Source organism: Mytilus galloprovincialis, chromosome 6, assembly GCF_965363235.1.
Source record: "Mytilus galloprovincialis chromosome 6, xbMytGall1.hap1.1, whole genome shotgun sequence".
Classification (NCBI taxonomy): Eukaryota; Metazoa; Mollusca; class Bivalvia; order Mytilida; family Mytilidae; genus Mytilus; species Mytilus galloprovincialis.
In genome coordinates this window covers 34,697,226-34,719,449 of record NC_134843.1, presented here as the reverse complement: position 1 = coordinate 34,719,449, position 22,224 = coordinate 34,697,226, and the positions used below count along the sequence as shown (strand labels likewise).

The following is a 22,224-nucleotide window of genomic DNA, read 5'->3' as shown; positions in this document are numbered from 1 at the left end:
TCATCATAATCAAGGGTCATCACAACCGTCACAGTCATCGTTATCATTGTTTTCATCATTGATGTCGAGGGCATCATCATTATCGTTGTTGTCGTCGTCATCATCATCATAATCAAGGGTCATCGCAACCGTCACAGTCATCGTTATCATCATTGATGTCGTGGGCATCATCATTATCGTTGTCGTCATCACCATCATATTCAAGAAGGGTCATCGCAACTGTCACAGTCATTGTTATCATTGTTTTCCTCATTGACGTCGTGGCCATCATAATTATTGTTGTCGTTGTCGTCATCATCATCATAATCAAGGGTCATCGTAACCGTCATAGTCATCACTTTCATCGTTTTCATCATTGTTGTCGTGGGCATCATTATTATCGTTGTCGTCCTTGTCATCATCATCATAATCAAGGGTCAACGCAACCATCACAGTCATCCATATCATCGTTTTCATCATTGACGTCGTGGGCATCATCATCTTTGTCGTCTCCAGCCACCCATCACCTACACCACCAACATCATTATCTTCCATCCATCATGAATGGAATGCTTTTAAGGTGGAAATGTCGGTCTGAGAGGTTTCACTTGACTTTAACCTCATTTTATGGATCAATGATCAAGGTTACTTAAGTCATTAGGTCCCTTTCTCAGATAGAATAAACAATTGGTCATCTATGCTTGTTGAATTGAATGGTGTATACTTTCTATCCAGGAAAATTTAGGTTTAAATTTTTAGAGTCATGGGGTATTATTGATTTAAAAAAAGGGGGTATTTTCTAGTTTTTGGCAACTAACTCAAAAATGCTTTCAGCAGTTTTCATGAAGCTTAGATGAATCTATTGACTCAATTTTTAGATTTAAAGTTTCAGAGTAATATGATTTTATTAATAAAAAGGGGCGATTTTCCAGTTTTCAGACAATATCGTTAAAGTGCTTTGAGCAATTTTCATGAAACTTTGGTAACTGGTTTACATCGAATAAGGCAGCAACCATTTGATTTTCTGGGGGGGGCTATGGTTTTTTTTTCTGTACAAACTTTTTTTTTCACCTGTGGCGAAAAACAATCTATTTTTTTCGCGACAAGTGGAAAACAATTTTTTTCTTTCAATTTTAGCATTACATATAGTGGCAGCTGAGAGTGAAACAAACAATTTTTTTTTCTCAGAATCAAAAACAAATTATTTTTTTCTCCAAAAACTGGAAACAAACTTTTTTTTCCAAAAAAAACCATAGCCCCCCCCCAGAAAATCAAATGGTTGCTGCCTAAGATAACCTCCCTTTAGTTTTTCATAAAGGTGTAGGTCTGGTAAGGACCGATTTTGGCCTCAAATTTCAGGTTCATCTAACGAAAGTTTTTGAACACTTTTTAAACACTTAAGTCTCTATTTCAATTGATTCGATAAGTTTATGTGAAAGGTTTTAACTGATTTAGTCATTAAAAACGCTCTGATTCCAGCTTAAATATTAAAAATCTATCAACTATGCCAAAAAACGTCACTTTTCAGATGGTTTTTGTCAAAAATGAAAGTGGTCGCATCTGTGTTCATCCGCAACCTTTTTATATGTTTTGTGTTATCATCAAATACAACTTATATTTCAATATTATGAATGAACACAAATGTGGCCACTTTCATTTTAGACGGAAACCGTCAAAAAATTAACCAAAATGCTAAAATTTTGAAGATTTCAGTAATTTATCATGACTTAATGATGCTAGAATGCGGTATTTGTGCATTGTATTGTCAAAAACAGCTCATATCTATGTAGCAGAAGCATTTCACTTTCCAAAATATAGCTTAAAGATTACATTTTCACAATTTTCTTAAACTGCTATATTTTGGGGCCAAAAAGGGGTCTTATTGAACCTACTCCTTTCTGAAATGACATTGAGAAGTTAATGAATTTTATTCTTTTAAAACGTGACAGGCGTATCATGAACTCATGGCACAGCTGTCAGATAGTGTAAGCAGTAGGTCAGTTATGTGTTGTGTGCCAGAATGGATTTATCAGAGGGTGCAAATATATCTATATTGCAGGGTTCATTTGTACTTTACTTTACTTTCATGAATGCTGAACTTGTTCAGTGTTTATGTTATATCAGTCGTAAAATATTTAAAAAAATGAAGATTTGGTATGATTGTCCATAAGAAAAGTCTCCACTAGAGACCAAAATGCCGTAAAAGTTAACATCTATAGGTCACCGATCAGCCTTCAACAATAAGCAAAATGCCTACCAGAAGCCATGAAAGGTCAAGAAATGCCAAACTTCAAACAATTCAAACGCGAAAAATGATCACCTGATGTATGTAAAAAAATATGGAAAAAGAAATATGATAAACACCAACAAACAACCACCAATGAAGTACAGTTTTCCTAGCTGACGTGGAAAGGCATATACAGAATGTTCATTTTGTAGCCAAAATTCATGATAAATTAGATTTGCACCAGTTTTAAATAGGTATGTGATAAAATCAACAATGATTATGTGATTTTCTATAGATGTTACCAAGACATAATTTTCAGTCTGCACACTAGCTGCATACGCCATTTGTCCCACATAACGTGACAATACATCAACACCATCTTCATGGCTCAATGTGAAGCTAAAGATTTGCATTAATAGCGTAATCTGTTAGATCTGTTGTGAGTTGCCCATAAATGCATTTTTGTTAGTTGATCTCATTTTCAAGGGTTTGGTCATTGGCACATTCGTTAAAATTAGCTGTATCTGATTTGTAGAGTGTTATATATGTTTTACAAGACTTATGGGAAACGTATTTACATTTACATTTCATGGACGAATGATTTTTCGGCAACTTGTCTTCGTTAGTCACTTCAGATAATTAAAAATAAAAGGGTTTGTTAACTTTTCAATAAAGCGTTGAAATGTTCACATTTTAATATGACAGGATTATATTACAAATCTTTTATTTTATTCTTTTGGGTCATCTGTTTATGGTAAACCCTATTTAAACTAGAAAGGTAATGGATGCCCATAACCTTATCAAGATAAATGAAAAATAATTTCTCCCACCCTCAAAATGCACAGTTATGGATATCCATAACTATGAAGGTTATGGATCAGTGGCGGATCGAGCCATTTTAAAAAGGGGGTTCCCAACCCAGAGTAAAAAGGGGGGGGGTCCAACTATATGCTCCCATTCAAATGCATTGATCGGCCAAAAAAAAGGGGGTTCCAACCCCCGGACACCCCCACCCCACCCCACCCCCCTGGATCCGCCAATGTGAGTTACCATAATATTGTAGAGTTATGGCTTGCCATGAATTCCCAGGCTGTTTATTATATATTGCTTTGTCTTGTACAACTAATAAAATCAGTACTATATATGCCTTTCCATCTATCAAAGGCTATATATAGAAGCACCATTTCAATTTTGGGATATAGTCCTCTTCATTGTCATCATTCACTTCACAGAAACAGACAGTTTTTAAAGACAAACTTTTTTTCATATGCACAACTATTTCCAACATTTTCTGGTTTCGGATTTTTTTTCCCTTTTCATGTTACCTGTTAATTATTTATTTTTGCAATCAATGCCATTTTGAATACTTCCTTCTTGTTTATTTTTTGAAGTTTGCATTGCTTATACCTGCAGCTAGCTTAAAATTGCGATTTGAATAGATTTCGGAAAATTCTCAGTATTTCGTTTACAAAGAAACAAAATTCCGGGTGCGGGAATTTCTCGCTACATTGAAGACCTGTTGGTGACCTTCTGCTGTTGTTGTTTTTTTCTATGGTCGGGTTGTGGTCTCTTTGGCATATTCCCCATTTCCATTCTCAATTTTAAAAAAATAAAAACGAACTATATACATGTATATAAAATTTTAAAAATGTTAACTTAATACATGTAGATGAATACGAGAACATCTATAAAAAAAATCAAAATTCCATGAGATAATTTCAGTTTTGAATTTCAATAATTTGTTTACGGGTGTCATTTGATACAAATTTTACAAACAGACAGTTTTTGTCGAGCCTGCAACTTTTGCTGCACAATGTTCGACATAGGGATAGTGATCCGGCGGCGGCGGTGTTAGCTAACTTCTTAAAAGATTTATATTTAAGATGGTGGAAGATCTTGATGCATCATACTTTGTATATGGATGCCTCATGTTACGAAGTTTTCGGCAGTCACATGTCCAATGTCCTTGACCTCATTTTCATGGTTCAGTGACTACTTGAAAAAAAGTTAAGATTATTTGTAATGTTAAATTCTCTCTTATAAGTAATAGGATAACTATATTTGGTATGTGCGTACCTTGCTTGCAAAGTCCTCATGCCCGTCAGACAGTTTTCACTTGACCTCGACTTCATTTCATGGATCAGTGAACAAGGTTAAGTTTTGGTGGTCAAGTCCATATCTCAGATACTATAAGCAATAGGTCTAGTATATTCAGTGTATAGAAGGACTAAGGTGTACATGTCCAACTTTTTTTTGTGTTTTGGTCTGTTTTTCTTGCACTATATGCAATAGCTCTACTATATTTGGTGTATGGAATGATTGAAAGGTGTACATGTCTAGCTGGTAGGTGTCATCTGACCTTGACCTCATTTTCATTGTTCAGTGGTCAAAACTAAGTTCTTTTTTCTAATACTAATTGCAATAGGTCAACTATATTTGGTGTATGGAAATATTTTATGATTTATTTGTCAGTCGCGCAGGTTTTATTTGACCATGACCTCATTTTCACGGTTCATTGCTCAGTGTTAAGTTTTTGTGTTTTGGTCTGTTTTTCTTACTATAAGCAATAGGTCAACTATATTTGTTGTATGGAAGAATTGTTGGTTAAGTTTGAGACAGTTGTAATAAAGCTTTATATTTAGGACTATCAATATAATATCAATGTTAGTACAGAAGGCGAGACATTTCAGCGTGTGCACTCTTGTTGGATTTTTATATCAAAATTGTCTTCAGCTATGTGAAACGCTGAAATTTTTTTTTGGATGAACGTTAAATAACATTATTTTACATACACTTAATAAAACTCAATTTTAGAATATAACTTTCGAAAACAGAATAGATACTAGTATGAAGACTATATTGTCCGAATTTTCAATGTATATTTATCAATGCTTGCACAGATCATAAGGATTTTTTGTTATGTACTTTTTTATTCAAATTTTCAACATGTCGAAGTCATATGCAGAAATTTATGTACAAAATGGGATTAATATAATGTGAAATCTGCAGTATAACGAATAAAAGTAAATGGAAATTTGAAAAAAACCTAGAAGAGAATGGCAAAGATGTCTTCAGATTTTAGAAGAAATTTACTGATGTACAACAAATATTTAGACTCTTTTTGAAATAATTGGTTGGCCCTGAAAAGGGCCTTTGGTTGTTAATCTGTCGATTCAGGTCTACTTCTTGGACTTCTTTGGAGACTTCTTGGCGGCCTTCTTTTTAGGTGATTTCTTTACTCTCTTCTTTGTAGGTTTCTTGGTGGCCTTCTTTTTGGGCGATTTAGGTTTCTTTGATGTTTTTGCCTTAGACTTTGATGACTTTTTAACTGCAGTCTTCTTTCTGGGTGACTTTTTAGCCTTGGCGTTGTTTGACTTGTTTTTGGGTTTCTTTGCCTTCTTCTTTGGTGACTTTGCTTTCTTTGCCTTTTTCTTGGGTGAAGCAGGTGCTTTACCAACACGGAAGCTACCAGTTGCACCAGATGCACCAGCGGATGATTTTGGTCTGACTAAAACACCCGATTTCAGTCCCTTTGCAAATGCTAGTTTCATGGCAGTTCCAAGACGAGCTGCACTAACCCCTTTGTTGTTGGCCAGGATGTACTTTCTGATGGCTTGGACAGATGATCCCTTCTTATTCTTCATGGCTTGGATGGCAGCAACAATCAAGGATAAAGTTGTTGGCTTCTTTACTCCACCTTTTGCTCTTGGCTTTCTTGGAGTCTTTCTGGCCTTCTTTGCTGGACTCCTCTTTGGAGAATTGCTCCTAGACCTGGATCGTGAACGTTTTCTTGGGCTGCTTGGCATCTTTGTTACTTTCGCTGACTACTTGATAAAACAAGAATGATAAAATTTCTGCAGGTGCTTCGTTTATGTTAATAACGCGGACGTGATAGAGAGCACCAGGAAAACTGACGCGGAAAATACATGGAAACATGGCCGACTAGAGAATATGTGCTTCCTTGTTACTTTTGAATTGTAGAAATTCTTGTGTGAACTACAGGATCCTGAATTTAAGGACGTATAAACCATTGGTAGGATCAAACCTTGTATTCTATAACAAAGAATGAAAAGTTTAAACGCCTTTCGTCTTAAAAACAAAGGTTGAACTTAAGTTTGTTGGTAAACAAAATGAATGTTCGATGAAAGTGGTGCTCAAACTCGAGTAAATCTGACACTTGAAGGTAGGAAAATGTTTTCCAAGATGCATTTCATTTGCACTGCGTCAGTATCTTAATGAATATATAACGGCATTTTACTATTAAACTCTTTCAAATCTGAGGTTACAAGATCATTCAAAATGTCCGCCATGATGCCTTCAGAAACCATTAGAGGACATCAAGAACAAAAGGAGGTTCTCTGTCAAATTAAAAAAAAGTTCATCTTGGCTTAAAACAAAAAAGGCCAACACATCCAGTTTAAAATAAATTTAGGCCATAAACTGGCCTTTTCTATATAAATATGTGCGACAACAGGGACTTCACAAAAATCCTACTGACTACTGTACTTTGTCTTTGATGGTAGCTCTTATCCTTATGATATTTTTTTTTAGTTTGCATATCATATATAATCTGTAGGCTAGCTCTATGGTCCTCAAATTTCCAAAAAAATATCATATAATAGGACCTTAGAGCAACGGTTCTGCAGATACTTCAGTGTCTTGCTTATAAAGTTGCGTCATTTTTTTGATAGTTTGCGTCTTTCTATGCATAGTGGTCAGCAAATTACCCCCACCTAAATAAAACCAATCACTTGGTTGTCTTTAGCAAGGGGATTGTTAAAAGAGCAAACCTTTTCTTAAGCTAAAGCAAAGATGAAAAATAAAATCGAAGGCTATGTGTCCCCAACACAAAGCTTTAAATTAAAGATTCATTGAAGTATAAAGACCAAAAGGGCCAAGAGAGAAATTCACCGACGAAAATGATAAATAAAAAACTAAGTAGCCCTTAATCAAGGATGCTACAAATTTAAACCAAAAGTCTTTTACAGACACTGAATTAATAATTTATTTGTATAAACAACGACTTTGATGTTGTTGAAAACATGGAACAGTTAATACTGAATCTCAAAGACATTTGAAATCAACTCAAATATGATATATATACAGTTAACTGCTAGTAGTCTGTTGTTATTTATGTATTATTGTCATTTTGTTTATTTTCTTTGGTTACATCTTCTGACATCAGACTCGGACTTCTCTTGGACTGAATTTTAATGTGCGTATTGTTATGCGTTTACTTTTCTACATTGGCTAGAGGTATAGGGGGAGGGTTGAGATCTCACAAACATGTTTAACCCCGCCGCATTTTTGCGCCTGTCCCAAGTCAGGAGCCTCTGGCCTTTGTTAGTCTTGTATTATTTTAATTTTAGTTTCTTGTGTACAATTCGGAAATTAGTATGGCGTTCATTATCACTGCACTAGTATATGTTTGTTTAGGGGCCAGCTGAAGGACGCCTCCGGGTGCGGGAATTTGTCGCTACATTGAAGACCTGTTGGTGACCTTCTGCTGTTGTTTTTTTTTCTATGGTCGGGTTGTTGTCTCTTTGGCACATTCCCCATTTCCATTCTCAATTTTATATATGCCTTGTTTTTTATCCAAGCCAATGTAATACCTATATATATATATTACATTTTTTTTGTAAGAAAGTTTCTTTGACAATTTTACAATCTTATAATATGACAAAATGCCGAAACCAAATACCCCAGCAGTAAAGAGGACCCAGTATCTAGCCAATTCAACTTTTCCTGGTGCAAGTCCAGTGCCAAGGATCAAGACCATGCTTACTGCACTTCATGCAAACCTGCCTATGTTGACCATAATGACTTGACCAAATTAACATATGAATACAGCTTAGCTGCTACCCACTAGAAAGCCATCAATTCAACTCCTTCTGTTACTAGCATGTTCTGAGACAGAATTGGTACCGAAGTTGACAATGTAGTTTCGTTATTGTTTATAATGAGTGAAGTTGAAGTTATGTGCAGTGGTACTTTTCGCCAACTATGTATGATGGCTGAACACTTTATCTTGAACTATTAATAATGTATAAATATATGAAAACCCTTTATCTTGGGCTGTTTGGCATCTTGTCCACCCTCCGCATACAAATTAAATGGTAGCTCCTCTAAAGAAATGCAAGACATTTTTTTGGTCCAATTTTTGTTCAAACGAATTTTTGAAATAATATTTTTCTGCAAGATTCGGAATTGAATATTTAGATGTATGCCTGTAGAAATCAACAGAAATATTATATTTTGAGAATCACACTACTTTTACAAATATGTCACGGTGTGGCTGACTTGGATGATTGGCGCATAAACCACATTTAAAAAACAATAAATTTACCAGTTATGTCTTGTAAAGCAAACATCTTGTAAGCATTTCTTAACCACTTATTGACTGCATGTTCAATGACATCTCAAAATCAGGTTTTGTTTCATAATAAAAAAAAAATATAAAAAAATGACATAATGAAATAACAAAAGCACAAAACGGTAGATCTACCCCCCAAATTTTTTTTTTATAGTATACGTAAATCATAACTTTTACATGAATAATATCAGATAGTAACGATCGTGTGATCAGTAATGGATGTTCTAGACTAACGTTTATATCATAAGTGTGTAATGGTTAAAAATAAATCATTGAACTGTTCAATGATTTATTTTTAACCATTACACACTTTATTATAAACGTTAGTCACGGTGTTCTGAGACTGGTAGTAGGAATCTTATGTGTGGTTGATACCAGTGAGATGGGAAGATTTTACTTTTGGAAAAGTAGGGACAGTATTACAAGCATAAATAGTAGAACAAAAACATAAAAATTCTAAAGTCTAAAGACATAAAATGTCAATTTTACGGCAATAAAACGGCGGGAAAATCAAGGGTAGATAATAACGGAACAGGTGTCACTGTAAAATGACGTAGCGTTTGCCACATTGGCACTATTTTTCTTCCGGTGTTTGTATACAGTTACATCCGGAATTTATAATTATAAATTACATGGACAGAAAGTAAATATTCCATTTTTAAATTCCACATATATCTTATTTATGCATGTATAATATGTACTAACACGACAGTTTATAACCAGAACCACAAATGACATACCGATCTACTTTATTAACGCGGAGTTTGTTCTTCGGTCAACAGCCATATTGATAGATTTAGATGACAAGATACCTTTTTTCCTTGACAATTTCCGGTCTGAAAGACTGATTCTTTCTAGATAGGGAGATTTACAAAGCAGACCGTATACTTGATAGATAAACAAATACCAGTAAAAACAGACACGTAACAAACTGTCAAAATGATGCGGTAATTCGATTTCTACCTGTTGATTAATTATTTTGACCCTCCTACCTAGCGCAACCGGTCGGTGAACTAATTTTAACCTGCTATCAAATGTTCCATTCAATCATTAAGCCCACCCATAATTTTGCTTACATTGATATAGTAGATTGATAATGGTCCTAGTGACAGTTCTGTCTGTCTTGGAGTGTTGAATGCCAAATTGCAATGATTGGTCATTGTCTTCTGAGTTCTGACACTTCTGTAAATTATTTTGTCTTTGAGTTGACTGCAGGACTTGTTCTCGGATTAAAATCAGGTGAAGTCCTTGTAGACAGTACTTCTCAACTCGCATACATATCCAAAATCTATTGGCGCAATTACAAGTTGACATTTCCTGACTCCTGAGCAACCCTTTGAAATTTGAATGCTAAACATTAAAACCTTTCACTGCCTTGCGATAGCTTTGTTTGACTTGGCTACATAGCCTATGCGAGCTGACCTCTATCCAGTCTAATTGAAATGATTGTCTTAATTTGAGTGAATATATTGTCAGAATTTGAAAATTAAAATATAAAATGATGCACAAAAAAGGTATTTAACTATTTCTGAGTAATCCTTATTTACATAAATGCCAATGGAGGCAGGTAACAGACTGCTTTCAGTTAATTCTAGTACAAATAGATTTGTTCTTTAAATAATTTTGTCTGAAACAACTTTTGCAGCTGAGAAAGATTAAAAAAATTTTTTAAACTTCCGTTGACTAGATTATACATGTACATTGTACCTTATTGATTAGATCTAAATGTCAACTTTTTGCAGTAATGTGATCTAGGACTAAGGTATCCTACATGTCTCACCATTATTAATACTTTAAGGTTCTCACTAATATATAAATAAGGAGATTTGGTATGATTGCCAATGAGACAACTATCCACAAGTTCAAATGTAGACTAATGGATGTTAGCAATTACAGACAACCCTCAGCCTTCAATAATGAGAAAAACCAATACCACATGATTGGTTTTAAATGGGCCAGTCATCAACAAATTTGATTTGAGAAAACTATTGCCATAATTTATAAAAAAAACAATTTACGAAATACATACATGACATATACATGTATGTATCATTTGTATGTGACAAACATGAACTAATAACAACCACTGAACTGCATGCTCCTGACTTGGGACTGGCACATAAAGGATATCTTTTATTCATCATTTTGAAAACTGGTGAGTCCAAAGATGCATAAAGTTTGTAAAATGTAGCAACTGAGCACATACTCACTTTATCATGTTTATAGCAACGCTTAAACACTATCTAAATTTTATGTGATTACCTTGAGCTTTGTTATATTTTGGGCCTAAAATAATAAATTCCATAGCAATACAATTTCATATTCTTACTGTTGTACTTGTGCCACATACGCCATGGCCAAAGACTGCAAGTCCATTCGATTGACTTGCCTTCAGAAATTATTTGTCCTCTACACTTTGCTGAATTGATGAATTGATTCAGACAGAACTAGTATTTTTATTAAATTATAATGGATAAGAAAGGATATGTTTTAGCTCTGTACATGATTTTTCCTAGAATTTTATAACAAAAAGTAAAATCACAAAAATACTGAACTCAGAGAAAAATCAATTCAGAAAGTCCATAATCACATGGCAAAATCAAATAACAAAACGCATCAAAAACGAATGGACAAGAACTGTCATATTCCTGACTTGGTACAGGCATTTTCAAATGTAGAAAATGGTGGATTGAACCTGGTTTTATAGCTAGCTAAACCTCTCACTTGTATGACAGTCGCATCAAATTCCATTATATAGTCACCGATGCGTGAACAAAACAAACAGACATAATAGGTAAAAATGTCAAAAATAGGGGTACAGCAGTCAACATTGTGTTATCATCTTAATCACTATAAAAACAACAAATGTAACGAAGAAGCACACGGGCGGGTTGTTGTCTCTTTGACACATTCCCCATTTCCATTCTCAATTTTACAAAAAGGCATACATCAAATTAACATCCTCATTTTGATTATATTTGTCTATGTAAAATGCACCCATCAAGGAAGGAGGGTATGGGTACTGGTGTAAAATTGCGCGTTTGAAATTCGCACAGGTAGACATGAAATAATTTTGTCGTTCAAAGTATGACGGGATGCACAAATACAGTCACGCAAAATAGATATAACAAACACTGACTTAGCAGTTAAAGTAATAATAATAAATAAAATAATAGTGTGGTTCAAAGTATGACGTGATACATAAGTACAGAGTCACGTAAAATGTATATCACAAAAAAAGTTGGTTAACAGTAAAAGTAATATTAATGAATAAAATAATTTTGTCATTCAAAGTATGACAAGATACATAGGTACAGAGTCACATCATAAAATAATTTTGTCATTCAAAGTATGACAAGATACATAGGTACAGAGTCACATCATAAAATAATTTTGTCGTTCAAAGTATGATGGGATATATAAGCACAGAGTTACGTCAAAAGGATATCTCTAAAAACAGACAACAGTAAAAGTAATATTAATAAAGACAAATAAAAGAATAATATAACACGTAATTAAGATGATAAACAATGTCAGTACGCAAAATCTATACTTCAAGACCATCGTGTATTATTTGTGAAGTTGATACGGAATATTTATCAACAAGTTCTGGGTACCTTCCGATGAACTTTTTTAGAAAAAGGACGAGACGTTCTTTGACATACCCCTGGTTCATCAACTTTCTGCTCAGACATTGGTATACTTCTCTTAAATTCCGTAGGAAACGTGTGAATCTGTGAACGTTAAGTTTACTGTTTTAAATGTGAAACATACATAGATAAAAAAATGCAGTCCTAATGTACAATTACAAACATTTAATGCATGGTACATGTAAATTGGTAAAGGTGTATTACAGCTTTTACATTAATGCTAGCAAGACAAAACTTTGTTTGGCTTGCTTGCTTTGTTTGTATCAATGTTTGCTCAAGCATGGCAATTAAGATAGGCGGGACTTCAGCTTGTATAAATCATACTTAAATTTTATTGGATGTTATGTTTGAGGTTAAGGATACCTAATTTTAAAACATCACATGATAAATATTCTCACATGTTTCCTCACCTGTAAAAATACAATAATTTGTCAATGAAAGAAAAATGTAAACTTTTTTCTTGGATCAGGCTTAGAAACTGGCCATCAACATTGACCTAATATTTTTTTTTTTATAACATATCAATTTATTAGTTCAGTCAGTTATTTCCATGCATGTCCTTCCGTTATGTAACTCAAGAAAATATTCCAAAAAATGGGAAACATTTGTATCGAAAAGAGAAAATCGAGTGCACCTTTTTTTTATGTTAGGGTGTGTTTGAGATGAATATTTTGTCTGGAAAACGTACAATGCAAGAGTATTTGATACATCATCTCGCTTCGGATTCTATCATTTTATATAGCAAAGCTACAGGTTGACTTTTAACATAAAAAAATCACAGTACTAAAAGATGAAATATAGGGGTCAAGTGAAATACCTATCCAATGGATCACAAAATCAGAGTAGGTGTGTTCGAATAGCTATTTTACTTAAAGTGCTTGACGACAGTCTTTAAGTTGGATCTTTGAAAGAAAAAAAATTGTCTTCCATTTCTACGATTGTGAAAATGAACTGGCGTAATGGGGAGATCATTTCGACGAAGTAGAATCTTGTCTGTATTGTATATTTACAGGTAAGGAAACATGAGAATATGTGTCATGTGATGTTTTGAAATTTAGTGTCCGTAACCTCAAACATAACGTCCAATTAAATTTAAGTAACTGTATTATGTATACAAGCTGAAGCCCCGCCTATCTTAATTGCCATGCTTGAGCAAACACTGATACAAACAAAGCAAGCAAGCCAAGCAAAGATTTGTCTTGCTAGCATTAATGTAAAAGCTGTAAGTGTTTTATATGTTTGCCTCTGTGACTTTTAGGTAACCTGCTAGTATGATTCTTGCATGAGTTTGTTAGTAAACCTGTTGCAGTCCATTTAAAGAAAATCATTCCTGCAAAATGTCAACCATCATCAGGTAAAGGAATTCTGTGTGTTGTGCTGATCTTTCTCTTTTTTTGTCAAAAGAACGGTCAAACTATGTTTGTACACTTTAAATAGGTTGAAAGGCATTTTATTGATCAGACATTTTACCACACTATAATAAGTTTGTTCAAAATAAATATAGAAAAATGACTAATTTGAATCTTATGGTCTTATGACTAAACTGAAGCAACATTTCTATAATCAATTATAGCAATATTATTGATTATTATTTCTGAAGCTATTAGTACTGCAATTTTCAATTTTCATAAATGCTATTTAAGCTTCTTTCATTCTTTGTAGTTTATATATTGATATTATAATGCATTCATAATCATGCCAATAAGAAGAATCAATCTCTAAAAGCTGCTTAGACCTTTTATACTTTGTGACATCTTTTTGCTGGAATAGATGAAACATTTTACCAATTTTGTTCTTTTTACTACCAAGAAACAACTGTGTCTCACTGAGCTCAGAATTTTTTTTAAGAATGAACTTGTCTATAATTAATTATTTTTGATACAGACTGAAATAAGTCACAACTGAACTGATTGGTCCCTAACAACTATATATGGTGTTGGTGTAAACACTTTCTATAACTTGCTAATGCTAACTAATTTTACATATGTTAACATCAATGATAATTCATATACATGTATACCTTCACACAATTAAACATGCTATTTTGATAAGAAGTGAACGAGAATGTTAAGTCTTTGATAAATGCACATCTTTTAAATTTGTGAAAAAAGAAAGTTAGAATAATCATTTACTAGTAAGATTTAATAGATAGATATAAGATACATGTGGTATGACTGGCAATGAGAATTCTTCATCCAACTTACAATTTACAAAGCAAACCTTCACCCTATACATACATGTAGATACTAAGTACCAAAAAAAATGAAAATGAGCATTTGAAGGAAAGCACATGAAAAAAAGCATTAGATGTAATTTGAATGAAATGGCAGTTAAACTGACAACACACATTGCTTAGAAATTAAGAATTATTTGTTAAATGTCTTTTGATTTTAACAAAACTGCAAGTGCTTGGGTGCTTCAACAAAAAAGTATTGGTTATAAGAAGATTCAGTTCATACTTGTACAAGACTCACGATTGTAAACACAAAAATTAAAGAATTTTATTAGATTCAGCGAACACTTTTCAAAAGCTAACCTATTGTTAAATGATAGTAAAATGATTGAAATGTTGTTATATAAATTGCAGCGATTGTTTTTGATCTCTTATAAATACAAAGTCTAATGTAACTTTGCTGATTTTTACAGGTCACTGACTACCCCTACGCCCAAGCGGCTAAGGGACCTCATCAGAGAGATCAGGTCAGCTAGAACAGCTGCTGACGAGAGAGCAGTAGTACAGAAAGAATGTGCTGCAATAAGAGATTCCTTCAGAGACCCAGACAATACATACAGATGTAGAAATGTTGCCAAACTGCTTTATATACACATGTTGGGATATCCAGCACATTTTGGACAGGTATGAGCAATTAATAGATAAGTGCATACCCCCCTCAGTAGCACAATGACAGTATTGAGCATGTGGAAGCCCTATAGTTTTCACTTTGCTTTTTTTTGTAAGCGCAAAAAATAAAACATTAAATGAGTACTCTACCATGAAAACACTTAAGGCCAGGATTTTTTAATTTGTTGGTTTACGGATCCGCCGACCCGATTTTGCCGATTTCCAAAATAAAAATAAAATCGAATTTTCAGGCTTTTTTTATTCTCGCCGACCCTAAGAAATGCATTATCCCTGAAAAATAATTAAAATATCCTTTTTTTATGAAATAAAATGCATTAATTACTAACAGAAGTGATGACACTTTCTGTTGTGAAAAATGAAACTTTCAGTTTACGTTTCTAAAAATAGACAAATCAATTATTAATGACCTTGAAAGGTTGTTTGCGCAAATAATTTTGCGGAACGAAACCTGTGTTTAAAACCAATTACACAATAAGTTCGTTTTCCTTATTTGTCACCAGTCCGTAAGATGCATGTTCTCATATAAATAGACTTGTCCAAATGTGGACAGGTGGAAGTTCAAGACATCAAGTTAAAATACTGAATTTTAACAAATCATTTGATATTTTCTTGTTTCATAGATAATAAAAAAATATCGTCCATTTGGATAATAAACGGGAATGCATGACAACAGATTATTTAACCTGATATTCTCGTTTTTCCAATGGACGAGTCTATTACGTTTTTGACACGTGTGTTGAAACTTATTTTCGTACGACGTTTTTACTTTTTTTTTCTTTATTAGTTTTCGTGCTTATTATTTTTCACCAAGTTTTGATTAAAAGCTAAGTCAAATAACTGACGTGAATCTGTTTTTCTTGTTTGTGAATTGACGATTTAATTTCGTCTTTGTCAGTGTACCCCCCCCCCTTTTTTTACGGGAAATTATTAGACAATGTCATGCGAGGTTTACAGCTGAGCAATAATAATTATCAGACTAAAATTTAAGAACGATGAAAAAATAGTATGACAAACATATATTAGAAAGGTGAAATATATTTTTATTTTGCATATCAGTTTTCTGTCTTGAAAGATCTTTTTTTTCTTTTTTTTTTCCGACCGACCGACCCGACTTTTTCATGGAAAAAATCCGTAAACCAACAAATTAAAAAACCGTGGCCTAATGAAATGTTTTGAATTTTGAGAGATTGATGAAAATTTTAAGAAAAAAATTTGTCAGACATTATTTTATTTTATTTAGATGAAAAAACCTCACATGAGCATAAGTTGATATGCACAGATACTGTGTGCGTGGTTGGAAAGTGCCGGAGCTTCTCTCCTGTCATTTTTCTTGTTCTGATTTCATCATTTTGAGTGAAATTAGGTTTTTATTACAATTTTTCCATTATGCTTAAGTTCCTGTAAATTTTAGTGTAATAAAAGCATATTTGTAATTAATAGATTTTATTTTTTTTAATTTTCAGCTTGAATGTTTGAAAATTGTGGCATCCCAGAAATTTACAGATAAAAGAATTGGTTACCTTGGTGCTATGCTGTTGCTAGATGAAAAACAGGAAGTTCATCTTTTAGTTACTAATTCACTTAAGAAGTAAGTGATACTCTGCTGCGTTAAGTTAAAAATGTTCCAAAAATTAACTATACAATGAAAATATTAAGCTTTTTTTATTATGACTAGATTTATTTCACTTGACTGGGCGCGGTTTCAAAGTTCGCTTATTTTAACCAGTCCATCTATAGACAGGAGTTTCGGGATAGACTCATCAATGAAGTGTCCAGTTATTCGTCCCATATCATACACTCAGTTCCTTTGTATATGCGTTTGTTGACACTGATAGGTGATTAGAATTCAATAACAATTATAACGGCAATTATCCTTATCACACATATTCTTCAAATAGACTGTCCTTATGCAAATTAAAACATAAGTCCGATCAGTTGAAATAACATTGGTTATACCTATGAAAGAAAAGATTTTCAGTTTCAACAAAGACTTCTAAAGAATTTCTAACATGCCCTATCATATTAAAGCTCCTCAAATGATCAGAAATGTATATATTCTGCTTTAATATGGTAGACAATCTTAAAAATCAGAAGCAAAATTTATTTCACAGTTTGGTAAGACATTAAACATTGTTAAATGTTATTGATTTGTTTCAGTGATTTGGGTCATCAGACTCAGTATATTCAAAGTTTAGCCCTGTGTACACTTGGATCTATATGTTCTACTGAAATGAGCAGAGATTTAGCAGGAGAAATAGAGAAAATGATAAAGTCTTCAAATGCTTATATCAAGAAAAAGGTAAATATAATTCACACTATCTTAGTCATTAAACAGGTTGATTAACACTTTATATTGAGTCCCAAGGATAGAAATTAAAAAGTTAAATGGAGAGCCAGAAAAGATAAAAAAAAAATAAGCTAATTAAAAAGTGGTTGTCCTGGTCTACTGGGCCTTGTTAATCTAGATCGATTCTCTACAATCTATGTTATAAAAATGTTAAACATGCAAGTTTATGAAAAAATAATTTAATTTTATAAATGTATTTTAGGCTATCCTCTGTGCCTTCTGCATCATTAGAAAAGTACCAGATTTGCTGGAGATGTTTATACCATCTACAAGGACTTTACTTAATGAAAAGAATCATGGTAAATATGCAAAGAACAATATGAAAGAAATCAAAGGAATAGATTCAGTACGACCCCTTTTTGGCCCCAAAATATAGCAGTTTTACAAAATTGTAAAAAAGTTAACTTTTAGTTATTTATTGGAAAGTAGAATGCTTCTGCTACATAAATATGGGCAGTTTTTTGACAATACAATGCACATATATCGGATACTAGCATCATTAAGTCATGCTAAATTACTGAAATCTTCGCAATTTTAGCATTTCAGTTAAATTTTAGACAGTTTCCATCTTAAATGAAAGTGGCCGCATTCGTGTTCATTTTTAATATTGAAATGAAAGTTGTATTTGATGATAATACATAACATATATAAAGGTTGAGGATGAACACGGACAAATGACGGATGCGCCCACTTTCATTTTTGACAAAAAAAAATCTGAAAAGTGACATTTTTTGGCATATTTGATAGATTTTTTACGACCGCAAAATTTGAAAAATTTTTCGTCGTATATTGCTATCACGTTGGCGTCGGCGTCGGCGTCGTCGTCGTCCGGCGTCCGAATACTTTTAGTTTTCGCACTCTAACTTTAGTAAAAGTGAATGGAAATCTATGAAATTTTAACACAAGGTTTATGACCACAAAAGGAAGGTTGGTATTGATTTTGGGAGTTTTGGTCCCAACATTTTAGGAATTAGGGGCCAAAAAGGGCCCAAATAAGCATTTTCTTGGTTTTCGCACTATAACTTTAGTTTAAGTTAATAGAAATCTATGAAATTTTGACACAAGGTTTATGACCACAAAAGAACGGTTGGGATTGATTTTGGGAGTTTAGGTTTCAACAGTTTAGGAATTAGGGGCCAAAAAAGGGCCCAAATAAGCATTATTCTTGGTTTTCGCACAATAACTTTAGTTTAAGTAAATAGAAATCAATGGAATTTAAACACAATGTTAATGACTACAAAAGGAAGGTTGGTATTGATTTTGGGAGTTTAGGTCCCAACGGTTTAGGAATTAGGGGCCAAAAAGGGACCCAAATAAGCATTTTTCTTGGTTTTCGCACCATAACGTTAGTATAAGTAAATAGAAATCTATGAAATTTAAACACAAGGTTTATGACCATAAAAGGAAGGTTGGTATTGATTTTGGGAGTTTTGGTCCCAACAGAATAAGGGGCCCAAAGGGTCCAAAATTAAACTTTGTTTGATTTCATCAAAATTGAATAATTGGGGTTCTTTGATATGCCGAATCTAACTGTCATGACTGTGTATGTAGATTCTTAACTTTTGGTCCCGTTTTCAAATTGGTCTACATTAAGGTCCAAAGGGTCCAAAATTAAACTTAGTTTGATTTTGACAAAAAATGAATCAGTTAGGTTCTTTGATATGCTGAATCTAAAAATGTACTTAGATTCTTGATTATTGGCCCAGTTTTCAAGTTGGTCCAAATCGGGGTCCAAAATTAAACTTTGTTTGTTTCATCAAAAATTGAATAAATGGGGTTCTTTGATATACCAAATCTAACTGTGTATGTAGATTCTTCATTTTTGGTCCTGTTTTCAAATTGGTCTACACTAAAGTCCAAAGGGTCCAAAATTAAACTTAGTCTGATTTCAACAAAAATTGAAATCTTGGGGTTCTTTGATATGCTGAATCCAAAAATGTACTTAGATTTTTTATTATGGGCCCAGTTTTCAAGTTGGTCCAAATCAGGATCTAAAATTATTATATTAAGTATTGTGCAATAGCAAGTCTTTTCAATTGCACAGTATTGCGCAATGGCAAGAAATATCTAATTGCACAATATTGTGAAATAGCAAATTTTTTTTTAATTAGAGTTATCTTTCTTTGTCCAGAATAGTAAGCAAGAAATATCTAATTGCAAAATATTGTGCAATAGCAAGATTTTTTTTTAATTGGAGTTATCTTTCTTTGTCCAGAATCAACTTAAATCTTTGTTATATACAATATACAATGTATATTCACTTTTTACTACCAACTGATAAATTAAAATAATCTTTACCATTCAGTGATAACAAGCAGTTTTTTTACATCTTAATATTTTATGATGTATTTAAATTCAATTGCACAGTATTGCACAATAGCAAGAAATATTTAATTGCACAATATTGTGCAATAGCAATTAATTTTCAATTGGAGTTATCTTTCTTTGTATAGAATAGTAGTTGATAATATATGTTGGAAATTTGCCAGACATGACTATGATGTCATTTTCTATTTTTATTTGCCAATATAAAATGTTGCTGATGAAGCTTTTTTTCCTTATCTTATCTAAAATGTTTTTAGATAATGTATGTTGGACATTTGCCAGGCATGACTATGATGTCATTTTCTATTTTTATTTGCCAATAACTTTATGTAAATAACTTCATTGGAAATTTGCCAATATAAAATGTTGCTGATGAAGTTTTTTTTATTGTTTTATACAATAAACAATGTATATTCACTTTTACTACCAACCAATCTTTACCATTCAGTGATAACAAGCACTTTATTTTACATTTTAATATTTTATGATGTATTTAAAAGAGTAGTTATTGTTGCAAACTCCATTAGAAATTTGAATTGATATCAGTTTTGGAAAAAGGGAAACGGGGATGTGAAAAAAAGGGGGGTTTAAATTTTTCTCATTTCAGATTTCATAAATAAAAAGAAAATTTCTTCAAACATTTTTTGAGAGGATTAATATTCAACAGCATAGTGAATTGCTCAAAGGCAAAAAAAAACTTTTAAGTTCATTAGACCACATTCATTCTGTGTCAGAAACCTATGCTGTGTCAACTATTTAATTTTAGATTTAAAAAGTTTGAAGAAGAAATCTTTAATTGATTTGTAAAATCTTGACATTTGTTTTGTGTAAAAAAAAACCATGTAATGTCAAAAATTTGATCACAATCCAAATTCAGAGCTGTATCACGCTTGAATGTTTTGTCCATACTTGCCCCAACTGTTCAGGGTTCGACCTCTGCGGTCGTATAAAGCTGCGCCCTGCGGAGCACCTGGTTCATATTTAAGCTAGAATCGGAGCATTTTTAATGAGTAAATCAGTTAAAATCTTTCACATAAACTAATTGAATCAACTGAAATAGACACTTGAGTGTTTAAAAAGTGTCTACAATCTTTCGGCAGATGAACTTAATATTTGAGGCCAAAATCAGCCCTTTGTGTATAACAATATATGCTATTAAAAAAACCTTCTTTTTCCACACAAATGCACATACATGTGTACAAATCTCTTTTGGTCTTTTGTTTGTGACTAATATAATGAATATGGATAAAAATCAAAGAAAATTTCATGACTTTAGATAATAAGTCTGATGGCCCTTTATAGGTAATACAAAAAGTTTCTATCGAGAAATTTTACTTGAATATGATGTATTAAAACTTTCTCTGATTAAGATTAATCACATGAAAAATGCCTGTTTAGTTAGTATCTATTTCTACAATATACCATAAGGTTCTCTCATTGTAACAGTTTTACCCTTTCTTTTCAAGGAGTGTTGTTGACAGCTGTATGTTTAATAACAGAGATGTGTGAAAAAAGTCCAGATGCACTGACACATTTTAGAAAGGTATCTTTTCTGTGATTTGTAAACATTATGATGTAAATGGTCACTAGACTTTTAAAAGATTTAATCACTTTTCGAACTACATTCTTTTAAGAATATGTTTATGCTATTGATAAATAGGTAGCCACTAATTCCAGTGGCTTGAATTTTCTGCCTTTAAATCTATTGAAGGCCCTGCTGTGGTAAGAGTTTAGAAATAAGACCACATTGCCATGAAAATAGAAGGTACCAAGGAGGCAATCAAAAATCATGTTATCATACAATACCTTGTCAAAATGAAAAAAAGTTATAATATAATCTATGAAACACTACACAGAAAACTATAAACAAAAAACCTCAAATTATTCAATTCTAGATAATTTAATGAAGGCTGCTTATATGGTTGAGGAATATTTTTTTCTTGGAATTTTTCAGAAAACAAAATGTAAACACTATTTGTCTAAAAAGACAGCTTCTAAACAAATAATATTATTTAACATTAAATTTTAAATTCTGTATTTTTATACGACTGCAAAAATTGAAAATTTTTTGTAGGTTGTTCCACAGCTTGTTAGAATACTTAAGAATCTAATTATGGCAGGATATTCACCTGAACATGATGTTTCGGGTGTTAGTGATCCTTTCTTACAGGTTAGTACCATTAATTAAATGGAAATTGTTCTTTAAGAAATACTTGGTGAACGACAACATATATTAACCTGGCATACAGCCTTATCTGTTGTACATCTTCAATAAAATTATCTGACTTCACATCACAAAACTTAAAAACAAAATAACACTAAAATGTTCTTAGTTCCACTAAAGAAGCAATCAAAAACATACTTCACATTATAAAATCATCATATATATATATCCAAAAAGCATATAGCCTTGTAACGGTTAAGTTCAAGGGACATGCACTAAGAGTTTGGACAATATTT

The 22,224-nt window shown here is 32.7% G+C and overlaps 2 protein-coding genes across 4 annotated transcripts in view; one reads left to right on the top strand and one right to left on the bottom strand.

Annotated features, from left to right (window-relative positions):
• Positions 1-5,340: 5,340 nt before the first annotated feature.
• On the bottom strand, positions 5,341-6,044 carry LOC143078102 (uncharacterized). Its single transcript, XM_076253078.1, has one exon. It carries the CDS (start codon positions 6,010-6,012, stop codon positions 5,386-5,388), a length of 627 nt encoding a protein of 208 aa, XP_076109193.1. The 5' UTR covers positions 6,013-6,044; the 3' UTR covers positions 5,341-5,385.
• Positions 6,045-8,934: 2,890 nt separating this feature from the next.
• LOC143079456 (AP-1 complex subunit gamma-1-like) overlaps positions 8,935-22,224 on the top strand; it is a 42,396-nt gene continuing 29,106 nt past the window's right edge. The window contains exons 1-8 of one of the 3 annotated variants that reach the window (XM_076254801.1): positions 8,935-8,986; positions 13,488-13,583; positions 14,876-15,086; positions 16,556-16,680; positions 17,250-17,391; positions 17,642-17,738; positions 21,231-21,307; positions 21,839-21,934. In XM_076254801.1, coding sequence (XP_076110916.1) covers positions 13,567-13,583; positions 14,876-15,086; positions 16,556-16,680; positions 17,250-17,391; positions 17,642-17,738; positions 21,231-21,307; positions 21,839-21,934 — 765 coding nt within the window. In that variant the 5' untranslated portion in view covers positions 8,935-8,986; positions 13,488-13,566. Of the gene's footprint in view, positions 8,987-9,121; positions 9,223-9,341; positions 9,527-13,487; positions 13,584-14,875; positions 15,087-16,555; positions 16,681-17,249; positions 17,392-17,641; positions 17,739-21,230; positions 21,308-21,838; positions 21,935-22,224 lie in introns of those variants that run through there. The other 2 variants (XM_076254800.1, XM_076254799.1) reach the window with 2 other exon arrangements.

Coding starts and splice junctions, on each gene's coding strand:
- LOC143078102 (XM_076253078.1), bottom strand. CDS start 6,012: ATGCCAAGCAGCCCAAGAAAACGTTCACGATCCAGGTCTAGGAGCAAT.